Source organism: Ornithorhynchus anatinus, chromosome 16, assembly GCF_004115215.2.
Source record: "Ornithorhynchus anatinus isolate Pmale09 chromosome 16, mOrnAna1.pri.v4, whole genome shotgun sequence".
Lineage (NCBI taxonomy): Eukaryota > Metazoa > Chordata > Mammalia > Monotremata > Ornithorhynchidae > Ornithorhynchus > Ornithorhynchus anatinus.
In genome coordinates this window covers 1,850,546-1,864,511 of record NC_041743.1, presented here as the reverse complement: position 1 = coordinate 1,864,511, position 13,966 = coordinate 1,850,546, and the positions used below count along the sequence as shown (strand labels likewise).

At 66.5% G+C, this 13,966-nt stretch overlaps 1 protein-coding gene across 2 annotated transcripts in view; it reads right to left on the bottom strand.

Annotated features, from left to right (window-relative positions):
* Window positions 1-1,091: 1,091 nt before the first annotated feature.
* The window catches only part of GSK3B (glycogen synthase kinase 3 beta), a 67,607-nt gene continuing 54,732 nt past the window's right edge, over window positions 1,092-13,966 (bottom strand). Inside the window, exons 8-12 of one of the 2 annotated variants that reach the window (XM_029081421.2) lie at window positions 11,747-11,842; window positions 5,328-5,366; window positions 3,176-3,362; window positions 2,600-2,698; window positions 1,092-1,314 (exon numbers count right to left, since the gene is read on the bottom strand). In XM_029081421.2, the coding sequence (XP_028937254.1) occupies window positions 1,247-1,314; window positions 2,600-2,698; window positions 3,176-3,362; window positions 5,328-5,366; window positions 11,747-11,842 (489 nt within the window). In that variant the 3' untranslated portion in view covers window positions 1,092-1,246. The remainder of the gene's footprint in view (window positions 1,315-2,599; window positions 2,699-3,175; window positions 3,363-5,327; window positions 5,367-11,746; window positions 11,843-13,966) is intronic. The other variant, XM_029081422.2, reaches the window with a different exon arrangement.

Genomic DNA, 13,966 nt, shown 5'->3' with positions numbered 1-13,966 from the left:
CCCCCCCCCCGGGACGCCCTCCCGCGAATATTGCTTTGACCGGAGAAACAGACGCGGACTCGCACACCATTCACCGACTCGGAACGAACGAGACGACAGAAAAACCCAAGGAGACAAGCACCCCGACTCGTCGGAACGCCGCGGTCGCCTAGACCGAAAATAAAAACGCGCTATCGAATATATGTATACATGTATATATAGACAGGGGTATATATACACACACATTTCTATCCTCAGCCTTCCTCTAAGTCAGCAGGTACAAGTAACTGTTTATATCGTTTTGATGCGGAGTTTATTCATATTTCTACCATTGTAGTAACATCATAATGGCATACCTGACATGCATCAATAAATAAAATCAAAAAAGCATGAGGTTAAAAAAAAAGAGAGAAATGAAATACAGAATCTAGACGGGGATTTAAAATTAGAACTACGGCGGAGCGGGGGGGGGGGGGGCCCCCCTCCGACCGAACAAGCTCGCCGTTGCATGAGGCTACGAAGAAGAAGGGGGGAGAGGAGAAGAGGGGGTGAAGGAGGAGGAGGAGGAGACGGTCGCCGTGGGCAGTCGAGCCCGCCCGGAGCGTCTCGGCGGACGGGAGTCCCCGTCCACGCCGCCCCCGACGTCCCGGCCCTCCCCCGCCCCGGCTTCGGCGGGGGGCGGGCGCGGGGGCCTCCTCCAGCCCGAGGGCAGACGGGGGGGGGGGGGGGGCCCGGCCCGGTAGGACGCCCCCCCACCAGACGCGAGATGCCCGGGCCCCCCCCAAGTCCGACACTTAACTTGAGAAGAAAAGGAGGTTCCGAAACACGGGTCGGCGGAGAACGGGGCCGGGGGCTTCCTCTTTCCTCGCCGGGGGGGTGGGGGGAGGGAGGGAGGGAAGGAGGGGCGCCGGGAGAGAGGCCCGTTTCCAAGGTTTCACAGCAGCGGACTTCGGGGTGGGGGGTGGGAGAGGGGAGAAGGAGACAGAGAGAGAGAGAGAGAGAGATTGTCGTGGGAGTTAACACCGTGTGCCCAACTGCTCCGCCGGCCCGCCCGCCCGCCCTCCCGCCCGCGGCCCCGGAGACCCCTCCGAGTGAGGATACAATGAAACGGGTTCGTATTTATAGATATTTTACAAGGTTAAATAAGAACAACAATAATAATAAAAAATTGAACACTAAAATGAACAGGTTTTTTTTTTTCCTCTTTTTAATTTTCTTTCCAAACGTGGCCAGTGTCGCCGAGCGAGGCGGGGCGGGGGCCGGCGGCTCAGGTGGAGTTGGAGGCCGACGCCGAGGCTGCGTTATTGGTCTGTCCGCGCTCCCCGACGTTGGCGTCTGCGGACACACAGGGGGCGATGGGGGGGGGGGGAGGGGAGGGGGGGAGAATGAGCGACCCTCCCCAGCCCCCCGGGGAGGCGGCGGGGCAGCCGAGAGGGGTCCCCGCCCTCCCCGGGCCCCGGCCTCAAACCCCAATTCCGCCAGCCGCCCCCTCTCGCCCGGCCCGGCCCAGGGCAGCCCCCCCCGCCCCGCTCTACCCCGGCCTCCCCGCTCCCCTCCCAAACGCCACCTCTCCAAGGCGGCATCCCGGACCGATCCCGACTCGCGGCCCGGCTTATTTGATCCTCCTCCTCCTCCCCCTCGGCCCACCGGGACGCTCGCAGCAGCCCGTGCGGCATCGCCGGGGTGGGCGGGTGGGGATGGGGGTTTCACCGGGGTGGGGGTGGGATGATGGGGGTATGTGCTCAGAGCCCAGAAGGGCGCTCTCAAAGGAGCACGGCCTACTGCAAAGAGCACAGGCCCGGGGGTCGGAAGGACACGGGCTCTAATGCGAGCGAGCTTTCGTTCCGTCGTATTTATCGGGCGCCTACGGTGCTGCGCCGAACCCTCGGGAGAGTACAACGGATCGACAAGCGGACACGTCCCCCGCCCACGGGGAGCCGACGGTCCGCGGGGGAGCTTGCGGACCAGACCGCCTCGGACAAGTCACTTGGTTGACCTCACCCGTAAAATGGGGATTAAAAGACCGTGAGGCCCTGGCGGGCCAGAGACCGTGTCCAACCCGATTATCCTTTATCTGCCCCGGCGCTCAGAACGGCGCCCGGCACCCAGAAAGCGCTTCGCGAACAGCACGGTTATCACCATCGTCACATTATTAAAGCGGTCCCGGGAGGAGGACGGAGGCACCGGGCAGGCCGGCCGCAAAGGGGAACCGGCCCGGTGGGATCGCCGGTGGCCGGGCCACCCCCGGGCCCTCGAGGGAGCGGGGGACGGTCTACGACGGGCCCGGAATTCGAGGCAGAGAAAGGGTCGGCTCTTGATTTCAAGTGGCCGCCGGTCCGCCTCGTCTCCGGTCTCCGGGGCGGCCTAGGGGCCGGGCCGCCCGAGACCCTCCCGGTGGACGCGGAGGCCGCCCCGGGGGAGAACCAGCCAACCGGACGGACGGACCGACGCGGCCACCGACCCAGGGTCCGCGGGCGGCGGGGGGGGGGGGGGGTCCCCTCAACTGCTCACGGCCCGGGGCCGGGGCCGCCCGGCCGCCCGGGGTCGATTCCGCCTCCCCCGAGCCCGGCGGGCCGGCCCGCCGCCGCCCCCCAACCCGCCCCCGGGCGCGGCCCGTCACCTGAGGCTGCCGTAGCATTGGTGGGGGTGGAGGCGGCAGCTTGGATCCGAGCGTGAGGAGGGATGAGGATGGTGGCCAGAGGAGGGTTACTTGACAGTTCTGAAAGGGAGAGGGCACACGCAGGGCAGTGAGGCGGGAGGCCGCGGCCCCGGGGACCCCCGCCACCGCCCCCCCCCGGGGCTCCGTTCGGAACGGCCACGGGCTCGGCCTCGGCGAGGGCCCGGGTGGGGGGGCGCCGGCTCCTCCGCCCTCCCTCGGCCCGCCGGTGGCGCGGTGCCCGCCGGGTTTCCCGAGCACCGGCGGGGGGGGGGGGGGGCGGGAGGACCCCCGGCCCCGAGTCCCTCCCGGTACCCCGGTCCCGCCGGCCTCCTCCCGCGAGTCACGTCGACCGCTCCCGCGAGCGACGGGTCGGCCGATTCGTCGGTCTGCCCCGCCGGCCTCCGCCCGGGGGGGCCCCGATCCGCCCGCCGGTCTCGCTTCGGGAGATGGGCGGCGGCGCCCGACCCCCGCGGGGGGGGGGTCCCGGGCCCACGGTCCCCCCAGGACGGTGGGACGACCGCCCGCGGCGGCGATTACCTTGAGTGGTGAAGTTGAAGAGGGCGGGGGTGTCTCGCCCGTTTGGTAGTTTGATGTTTGGGTCCCGTAGTTCGTCGAAGAACGAATGCGCGCAAGCTTCCAGGGGGGTGAGGCGGGCGGTGGGCGTGTATTCCAGCAGCCGGCTGCACAGCGCGATGGCCTCCGGGGGCGTGCGCGGTCGGAACACCTGCGGGGCGGGAGGGCCCGGGGCGGGGACGGTGAGGGCAACGCTTGGGTTTCGCCTCCCGGACGGGGGCCGGCCGCCTCGGCGCCCGGCTCTCCCGGCGGCCCGCCCGCCCGACGCCGGGGTGACGCCGCGCCGCCGCCCGGGAGCGAGGCCGGGCCGGGCCGACGGGGTGAAGCGGCGGGGGTCGCGCACGTCGGGACGGACGGTGTACGGGGGGGGTGGGGGGTGGGGAGGGTGACGGGGGGCGGGCGGAGAAGCCATCTGAGGGCGGCCCGGACGGGAGTTCCCCGCGGCGGGTTCTCCGAGCCCGCGGGCGGGCCCGGTGGAGGCGTCGCCGGGGGGACCCCGGGGCGATCCCGCCGACCCCTCCCCAACCAGCCCCCGCTTCCCGCCGGCCCCGGGGGGACGGGGCCGCCTGAAACCGAGCCCTCCCGGAGAGCCCGGGGACAGACGGGGCCAGGGGAAGAGGAGGAGGAGGAGCCGGCCGGCTCCGGGGGCCCGGCCACCGAGACCGGAAGGCCCCCGGGAGGAGAACCGTCCCGAGGGTCCCCACGGCGGCCGAACCTTCCTCTCCCACCTAACTGCCCCGGCGGCCGCGGGCCCTCGGCGGCCGGCTCGGGAGCCCCCTCCCCGAGGCCCGCCCACTGCCCGCCCTCGGTTCGGAGGTTCAGATCGAGGGGGGCGGTGGTGGAGAGGGGACCGTGCCCCCCGGCGATTTCTGAGGAGGCCGTCACGGTCCCTTGTGATGTTCCGCCGCACCGAGGAAACCCCACGCGCTCCCGGACCCTCAGGAGACTCGGGGGGGGGGGGGGGGCCGCTTCCCCCACGGCGACCCCCAGGAGGGCCCGAGCGAGCCTCCCGGGGGGAGACGGCCATTCCGGGCGGCCCGAGGGGCGATGGGATGGGGGGGGCGTGGGGGGACGGCGGCTGCTTCGACCTGGGCCGCCGGCGTCCGCCGGCCCGGCGGGCTACTCCAAAATGCTCTGGCAACAATAGGGGTGCCCCTGAGCCCCTCGGCCCTCACCCCCACCCCCGGCAGAGCCCCCGCTGCCCCGTCGACGCGGGTCGGGAGTCGAGGCCGAGCGGACCGCCCCGAGGAGACACCCCCCGCCCCCACCGCCCCCAGAAGCCCGCGGGGTTGCCGCGGTGGCTCCGAGCACCCGTGTTGGTCCGCAGGCGCTCTGCACTAGCCCCGTCTCCGGTCAGTGAATCCAAAACCCTGGGGGCCGCAGAGGGGAGGGGAGAATCTGTCCAGGCCGGGAAAATCCAACCGGCTCCTCCCGGGGCCCCTTGGGGCGGGATGCCTCCATATCGTGAACCGCCCCCCCCCCCCCCCCAACCTCGGTGGGCTCCCCGGTGGAAGGCGGCCCCGCCTGGGAGCGTCACGGGACCGTGTACGTGTGTGTGTATGTGAGGGAGGGGAGATGGGGGCGGCCCATTCTGGTCGGGTCCGAACCCGCCGTCCCCCAGACTTTGGATTCCTGGCCCGCGCTCTCGGGTGGCGGGAGGAGCGGGTCGTGACGTTCACGTTTTAGCCCCGGAGGCCCCTGGGAGCCGACACCCTGCGGGCGGCTTGGGCCCGCGTGAGGCACACGTACGCGCACCCAGGAGCCCAACGGAACTGGCGAGATCCGGCCCCGCCGTCCGGAGGGTCCCCGCGACCTCGGCGCGGAAACCAAAGCGGCGCCCCGCCTCCGCCTCCGGCCGGGAACGTGGCACGGGAGAGAGGTCGCTCGTCTCATCGCGACAACGGTCCGGGCCCCGCGGGCCGGCGGGAAACGTCCGGGGGGGGGACGCGTCCCCGTCCCGCCCCCTCCCCCCCCCCCCCCCCCCCCCGGGGACGCCGCGGCCGGCGGCCGGGTTTCCCTCTCGGTCCGAGGGCGGGACCTCCCTGACCCTAAGCTCCTTCCCCTGGTTCCTCCGGGCGGCCAGGAGAGTTGGAAAAAAAAAAACGGAGGTACATACCCGCACTCCTGAGGTGAACTGTCCCACTCCCGACGAGTCCTAAAGATGATAACGCAGTGAAATAATCCAAACAGGGGGAAGTCAATCCAAAAGGGAATAGTCCAGCAAGGAAAAATATAGCCAACGTTATAAGAGATCCACGGTGCGGGGGTGGGGGGAGGGACAGAGAAAACGTTTACACAGTCATCAACTTCAAACATCAGTCTCCAGAGCAGCGAGTGCCCCAATTTCGAAAATCACCACGGTGGATGCACAAAAAAAAAAAAAATTAAAAATTAAAATTTAAAAAAAAATTAAAAAAAAATTGATTGTGCAATGGGGAGGTGGGAGAGGGGGGTGCGGGAGAGGAGGGGCACGGTAACCTGTCCAGTCTAGGGGACGACTCTCCGATGCCTGTGAGTTGGTTTTAAAAAAAAAAAGAGACAAAATCAAAAAAAGGTCAAACGAAAACGAAAATCTGAAAGGAGAAGGGTTATCGAGCCCCCAACCTGACAACTGCAGCGGCCCGCTGTCCGGCCCGGGGCCGGGGAGGGAAAGGGGAAGGGAGAGGGGCCGGGGGCGGGCCGGACTGCTGTTTTAGCTCCCGGGAGCCTCTGCGTGCGTTCTGGGCTGGGTACGTGGGCCCCGGTGTGGGAAAAAGAAAAAAAGAAAAAACAAATCAACAACGGTAACAAAAAAAAAAAAAAACAACCCAATCCCGAGCGGTCGGGGTCGAGCGGAGCGGAACGAAAAAGACGGGCTTCCGCCGCTCCTTTGGGGTGTGCGAGCCGGACAGTCGGTGAGAGGGCGAGCTCGGGGTGGCCGGCGGCACCTGCGCGTCGGCCTCCGTTCTGGATTGACCTTCCCCGCCAACGGACTGTTTGTGCTGACGTTATCATCGCTTTAGGACTCTTCAGGAACCGGACCCGGGTCACCTCGGGAGCGCGGGGGTGGACCGCCTCGTCTCTAAACTGGGGCTCCTCCCGCCCTCCCCCCGGCCCCGGACCCTCGCACACGTGACTTGGGGGGGGAGAGGGGGGAGGAAGGGGAAAAAAGAAAAAAGAAAAATTTAAGAACTTTCCGTTTTGGAGTCGCCCGCTAAAAAATCCTTCCGCCCGGGGCGCCGCGGCTTGACCGCCGCCGAATTCTGCCCGGTTCCCCCACCGGAAGTGACCCCCGGTAGGCGGGAAGGAAGAGGGGACCGGCCACGGTCGCGGGGGGCCGGCGGAGGGGGACCCACGGGCGGCAGCCAAGTGAGGCGAGGTGGGGGCCCGGCCGCGCACAGGCGGTCCGGACACGAGCCGGGAGCTCGCCGGTCCGGCCCGGCCCGACGGGACCGAAGCCCGTTTCCTTTACCGTCCTTTCTGGTGGGAGAATTACGTCTTTTTCCGGGGCCGGGGGTGGAAAAAAAAGTGGACAAAAATCAGCATTCGGTGGGAGTGAGCGGTCTCTCTTGCCCTGGCGGGAAACGCAGCGGGGCGGGGCCCGACCCGAAACCCAAGCAGGAGGATGGAGGGCTCGAGAACGGTTCTGGCGGGCGGGGGTGGGGCGCCTCGTCCCCAGGGTGCGGAGTGCGGATTCAACGGGCCCGGGGCCGAGAGGGCAGCGAGGCCACAAAAATCCCCTTCCGAAAAAGATGAAAAGAAAAAGGGGGAAAGGAAAGAAATGGAAAAAAAAAAAAAAAAAAAAGACGGGAAGAAAAGCAGAACTAAATCAACTAATGGGTCAAATCGATAAATCAAAGGGCAGAACGAGAAAGGAAAAGAAAAGAAAAGAAAATCCAAACCAAGCAGAACACTGACATGAACTTGGAGCGGGATCCGGGCCCACCTCACCTGTGCGGGGACCGTCCGGAGGGAGCCGGACGGGGTCCCCCCGGGGGTGGGCTCGATGCCCGGGGAGCCCCGACCGACCACGGGACCCCAAGCCCCCGGACGGTCGAAAGGACCGCCCCGGGCCCGTGGGCAGCTGGGCCGCTCTGGGCGATCGCTCGGGCCGCCGCCGCTCTCTAGCGGCCCGAGGGAAACGGGCCCAGACGCCCCCCGGGGGTCCCCGCCGCCCACGCCGGAGGCGGCGAGCGGTTTCCGGGGGGAGGCTGGAGGCCGGGGGACCCCTGGGATGGAGTCAGGGTGGGCTGAAGCACCGACTGGGCCTCCAGGACTTCTCTTCCCGGGCTGCTGGCCACCGGGCGGAAGGGCTGACCTCCCCTGACTACAACGAGCCCGCTGAACCATTCTCTTCCGGAAGCCGAACGAGCCCAACGGAGGAAGCGCGCGCAAGGTTTTACAAAAGTAAAGCGCCAGGTTGCCCCCCGGCCTCCCTTCCCCGGGGTCCCCTTTGGGTTGAACCGTGACCCTCCCCTCCCCCACGCCTGACCCCCTTCCCGCTTTGAGGGAAGACCCTGTACCCCGTGACCAGCGGCCTGCTACCGGCCGCAGCACCGACAGAAATATTCCTGTTGAGCAGGCCTGGGGAAGAGAGAGGGGAGCCCCCTTAGAGAGGCAGCGTGGCGTAGCGGAAAGGGCACGGGCCTGGGAGTGAGAGGATCTGGCTTTTACTCCCGGCTCCGCTAGGTGTTTGCTGGATGACCTCGGGCGAGTCACTTTACCTCGCTACGCCTCAGTTCCCTCACCTAGAAAACGGGGAGTCAATACGCGTTCTCCCTCCTACTTCAACCGTGAGCCCCAAGTGGGACCCGACCGTGTAGCCCAGCGCTTCGCACGGTGCCTGGAACACAGTAAGCGCTTATCAAATGCCATTACTAGAGCGGAAGCTCCTTGAGGACAGGGCTCTTCCGGGCTACTTCCTGAAGCTGCACCCGCCAAGCTCTCCGTACCGGGCATCGCATCCGGGGCGGGCTCAGGAACCAAGACCCCTGCGTCTCAACTACTCCTTCCTGCGGCCCGCCGTCAGGAGGGGGGGAGGGGGGTCTCTCGGCCACTAGCCAGAGGCGGGTCCCAAATTTCAGTGAGAGAAGAAAGAGAGGGAATGAGAGGCAGAGATAGAGAATGAAAGACAGGGAGAATAAGAGACAGAGGGAGAAAGGCAGAGGTGGGAGAGACAGAGATAGGAAAAAAGAGACAGGGAGAAAGAGACAGACATTCCTTTCACCACTTTCTCTCTCTCAGGAAAGGAAGCTAGTCTTGGGTAAAATTTGGCTTGCCAAGCTGATGGTTGTACACATCATGCCCGTGAGTAATATGGGATATTTCTGGTTTTGGCCAACTCTTCTTTAAAGAACATTTTTTAACGTGCCCTCCGAATCCTGACTTAAGAGGGCTGGATCAAAATGCCGGAAGTCCTGTGAACAAACATCTCGGATTTGAGAGCCGATGTGGTCCCGGCCAGCTTGGCAGACTGAGACGGTCAACCGGGGCTTTAGTCCCGGCTTCGCCCCCAGCCTGCCGTGTGACCTCAACCCCTGGGGGCCTCCATTTCCTCCTCTGTCCAGTGGGGAGAGGATCCCCACTCTCGCCCTTCCCTTCTAGGAGCCCCACGGGGCCAAAGACTGTCCCCCATCCGGTTCTCTCGTCTCGACCCCGGGGCTTGGCACAAAGTAAGCGCTTAATGCCGTCCTCGTCAGGATGAAGGGTCTCCCTCCGGGTGGCGGAGGCCCTCACCCGGGCTCAGTTCGAAGCCCGGGCTGCAGCGGGGTCAGGGCCGCTGGGCCACGGCTTCCCGTCCCCCGTTTCCCGCACGACGGGCGGCCCGGCCCCGGGACGCAGGAGCGGGGCACGGAGACAATCGGAAGCGGACGCTCCACCGGTCTGGGTAGGGAAGGCTCCGGTCGCCGCCCCATCCCCTCCCCCGGTTCCTTCCCTGCCCGGAGCCCCACGGGCTGGCGGACTTTGGTCCCGTCCGCAGAGAACCAGACGGAAACCAGCCGGTCGATGCAGACTCCGGCGGGGACTGCAGCCGTGTTCCATTCTAACAACTTTATCTGCTGCCGAATCGTACATCCCAAGCGCTTAGTACTGTGCTCTGCACCTAGTAGGCGCTCAATAAATACGACTAGAATGAATGAACTTTCAAAATAAGAGGACACTTTTTTGGTGGGGCGAGGGGACCCCTCAAGACAATACGGTCGGGACCGCAGACGTCCCGCCTCGGGCCTTTTCAACCTCCCCCAGAGGTGAATTTCACCAGTACGAAGGAACGCAGTACGAATGAGGCTGGTAATAAAAAAAACTTGGGCCGGGCCTCCTGACGTGTGCTGGGAAGGAGGAGATGAGGGCGGCTCTCACCAGCGTGCACACATGCTCGAGCACATGCCAATTCGGGAGCGCCAGACCCACCGGTCCCAGACATGCGAGCGGCTGGCGGGGGGGGACCCCGAGGAGCCGCGGGCTACCGGTCCCCCAGACACCGACCAAAGAGGGGGTGCGGCCGATGGGGAGGAAGACGGACACCTGGACTTCGAAGTTACCTCCTCCCTGCCGGTCTTCCGGCTACACTAATAGAAGATAGTGGAGAGACCACCCCAAATCTGGCCCTGGCCGGACAGCTGGACTGGGGGGAGGATCCTGGCCAGGGGGCATCGTCGGGGTCGCCACTGAGGGATGGGAGGGACACCGGCGGCCCCGCGGCCACCACGCCACCCAGCTCCGGAAATTCCCAGGCGCCCATCGCGGGGGAACGAAACGACGTCAAGCCCCAAGTTCCGGCCCTTCGGCCGGCGGGAGGGAGCGGTCCGATCTGATTTCCGCCGGCCGACCGGCCGGCCCCGCCCTGGCCTGCCTGGGTATTCCCGGGGCTTCTCCAGCGGGGGAGACGCTGATGGTCCTGTGGCCCCCAAGCTGACCGGGGCAGGCTTGCCGCGGCTGCGGCTCCCGCCGGCCTCAGACAGACCCCAGAGGGGCAGCGGCCACACGGAAGCCGGCGCAGCCCGGGCGTCCCCAAGCGGCTCGACTCCCACTGACCACCCAGTTCAAGGAGGCCCCGAGCACCAGACAGATAATCCTCCTCTGCCTCGAGGCTCAAATGACGTCACTTTCCGGGACTACTGCCCGATGGCCGGTTCTCACTGCGGCTCTGGCTAGAACACGGCCATCGCCCGCCCGCCTCCCGGGCACTCTGCCCACTGCCGAAGAGCAGAGACCTGGGATGGGGAGTCGGGGGGTGTCCATGGGGGACTCCCCGGAAACCGTGCTGGAGGAGAGCCCCCGGCCCCGCAAACTCCCATCCAGACTCCCGGGGCCTCACCCAAACCTCCCCCTGACCTGCCCCAAGCTCTGGCCTGGCCGGATGCTCGGCACCCACTCCCCTGCCCTGCACCGGACGGCCCCGCTGCCAGCAACCCGCGGCTCCACCGCAGAACCGTTGAAAGGCGCCCGGAGTCCGGCCGGACCCGAGCGGGCCTCGGGTCAGCGGACCCTGCGCTCAAGGACGAGGCCGGGCTAGGTCGAGCCCGTCCGGAGCACCTCCCCCAGGCCGGCCCGCCTCACTCCACCTGGCCCCCGGAGAACTGGGGCAACGAGAGAAGACGGATCGTCTCCAACGGGACCCGGCTCGGGATTCGAGAAAGACAGAGCCGGCTTCGGGTCTCCGGTCAACGGAGGGACACCGGTTTGACCCCTCTGGTGACACCGAGGATCACCGCGAGATGGGTCTCTTCTTCTGCCCACATAAAGCAAGTTAACGGAAATCGAGCTAAAATGAGACGAAATTCCCCCAACTCGACTAAAGCGGCTCTGGGCCCTAGAGGGAGAGAGCCCCGACCTTGCACGTGCCCACGTGGCCTCCCCTCTCTCTACGTTCCCCGGAAGCCTCACGTCCGAGTCGCCGCTTCCCGATCGGCCGATCCCGGAGCTACGTAAAGCGTTCTGGATCGGGGGATTCCGGGGTGGGGGCAAGGGGGTGTCACTGTAAGTCTTCCCCCGCCCGAGGCCCCCAAGGAGAGCAGGAACACAGAGGAGGGAAACCTAAGCCCAGCTGGGGCAATCCAAAGCCATCCGGCGAGACCGGGGTCCCTAGAGGAAGAATACCTTTGGTCTCTCTTGGCGGGGAGAGCTGAGCAACCCCCTCGCAGAGCCAGAGGGTCACAGCCCCGGTGGGCCGCCGGGCTCCGGACGTTCAACCAGATCCGACCCGGACACACGGCCACAGTCGCGGGGTCTCGTTCAGGACCAGAGGGCTGGGAGGGGAGGGCCCTCAGCCCACACTCTCCCCGGATCCCTACTCTCGTGACTTTCCACACGCCGACCCCGGCCCACGCACCCCGGGACGAGACCAGGGAGACGCGCCCGTGCCGCCGACGCCGGAAGCGTGAACGTTCCGGGTCCTTAAAGCCGGGGTGGCCGGTCCCCTCGGGCCCGGCCGGGGGCTCTCCGGCCACCCCGGCTCCGGAAGCGGTGTCCCTTTCGGGCGTGGGCCGCTGCCGCCGAGAGGCCTTCCCGCCCGCCCCCCGATGCGAACCGCCCCCGCCGACGCGTTAGCCTCACCTTAGTCCACGGATGGGCCTTGATCTGAGGGAATTTGAATTCAGTGTAGTTTGGATTCATCTCTCTAATTTGTTCCCTTGTTGGCGTGCCCAGGACCTGAATCGGAAACACAGAAACCGGTGACCCGACCGGCAGACCAACCAGAAGAGAAAGACCGACAAGAAAAGTGCCGTCCCACGAGGAGCAGCGTTGCCTGCGGGCACCCCGGGTAGCGAGCACGGTAACGGGCACTTGGGAGAGTCCGAAAGACATCTCTGGGGCCTGGGCTTGCCTCGGTGGCTCTCTCCGAGGTTGTAGGGGAGGAGGGGAGAGGAGCCCGTCACCTCGCCAACACGGCCTAGAGGGAGGTTAAGAGCGGGCCCGCCTAGCAAGGCCCGGATTGGAACCAGAATCTCCCAGCTCGACCCCCTTTCGACCGGACCGTGCCCCATCCGGGGACCCGTGAGAGTTTCCGAAGAGGGCAACCGGGTGCCTTGGGCAGGCCGGGCCGGGGAGGGCCCGGCCAGGGAACCGCCCAAGGGAGGGGACTACGGGAAAGCTCTCCGGCAAGATTCCGGACTGGCCGAACTCCCTCTCTTTACCTTTCTCCGCGGCCGTGGCCCAAGAGGCGGCAGACCCACGTCCGTGAACGGGGCCAGGGCGGGATGGGGGGAGGGCCCGCTCCGGCTACGCCGTTCCCTCCTTGGACGCTTCCGAGCCCGAGGGGCCTGGAGGCTCCGGAAGTACTCCAAAGGCAACCGGGCTTGGCCCTGGATCCACGCCCGCCCAACTGTCGCCGCGGATACCCATGGACACGGATGGGCCGTCAGTGGGACGGGCGGGGGTTGGGGAACGACAAGACGGACGGGGTCTTGGGGGAAGGCCTCCATCTTAGACGCTGCCCTCCTCCGCCTTTCCCCTAGCTCCCTAAGGGGAGGGTCTGGAAGTTTTTCACTTCCTGTTCACAGGCCCCCTGACCGACTCCAAAAGAGACAAGATCTCTCCCAGACCTTCCCGTGAACCAAAGTCCAGACACCCACACTCGGGGATGAACCGCGGGCACTGTTTCATCTCCGCCCTTTCCCCCGACCCCGAGCGGCCGCCATCCCGGGCTCCGGAGGCCAGAAGGAACTGAATTTCCGGCCGGCTGCTTCCTCCGAGACTTACTAGGGGCCGGGAGAGGTAGGGGAGGGCAGGGAGGAGTTTTTCGCGTCTACATTCCGAAGCTCCGGCCCAAGAGCGGCACCGAGAGAAACGAGCCGAGAGTTCCTTAGGCCTCGCGGCTGAAGGGGCTGCGCTCCTCTCCCCCTTCATCCAGGGGACGCTCCAGAATGGAGGAGGCAGGGGAGCTCGCCGGGGAAGGCCGCCCCTCTCATCGGGTGGCTCTCGAAAATGCCGGGACGACAATCCTTCCGAGCCCACCCGGTGACCGCCCCCTCTTCCCTCCCAGGAAAGTCTTCCAGCGCTCCCTTCGGCGGCACCCCTCCCCGACCCTCTCGGTAGACTCAGTGAGACTTTTCTGGGCCGGAGTAAACCGCACATCAGCCTCGTCCTCCCGGAAAGGCAGACGTCTCGAAGGGGGGCCGCGGAGACCCTCCCCGGGGGGGGGGGGCTTTGTCTTCGGTCTCAGCAGCACGGGGCGCCGAGGGGCTCTGTATTTGACATGACTCCGCCCCCGACCCCCAGTGACCCGGGGGCACCTGACTAGAGCCTGGCAGCCCGGGGGGCCCGGAAACACCTAAAAGGGCAGCAGCCTGGCAGGAGAGGCTCGTGGTCTGCCTCCCCGCCGCCCCCAACTCCTCTATGGGCTGGGCGAGTGGACGTAGACAGCCGAGCCTCTCGGTGGCTCCGCTCCTCCATCCGCGAGCGACTCGGGGGAGATGTCGTCGCCATTAGCTCAGCAACTGCGCCCCGGAGCAGCACCGGGGAACGATGACTGACCGGGGCCTCGGATATCGGATGGGAGAAGGGGTGGGTGTTTTAGGGGCCGCCCGGCAGGGTGGACGTCCACTGCAGCCCCGGAGATCAAGGCAGGAGGAAGGGTGGCGGCGGGGAGGGGGAGGGCCCGGAGTCGTCGTGAGCGGGGATAACCGCCGACGATCCGCTAGCCCTGCAGGGGAAGCCGAGGGTGAGCGCCTGAGCGGACAGCGGACCGGACGCTCGGCTGATCCGACCCCTCATCCGTGCCCGCCCGCCCTGGGGAGCCAGGCTGCTCGAGTTCGCTCACCCACTGGATAAAAA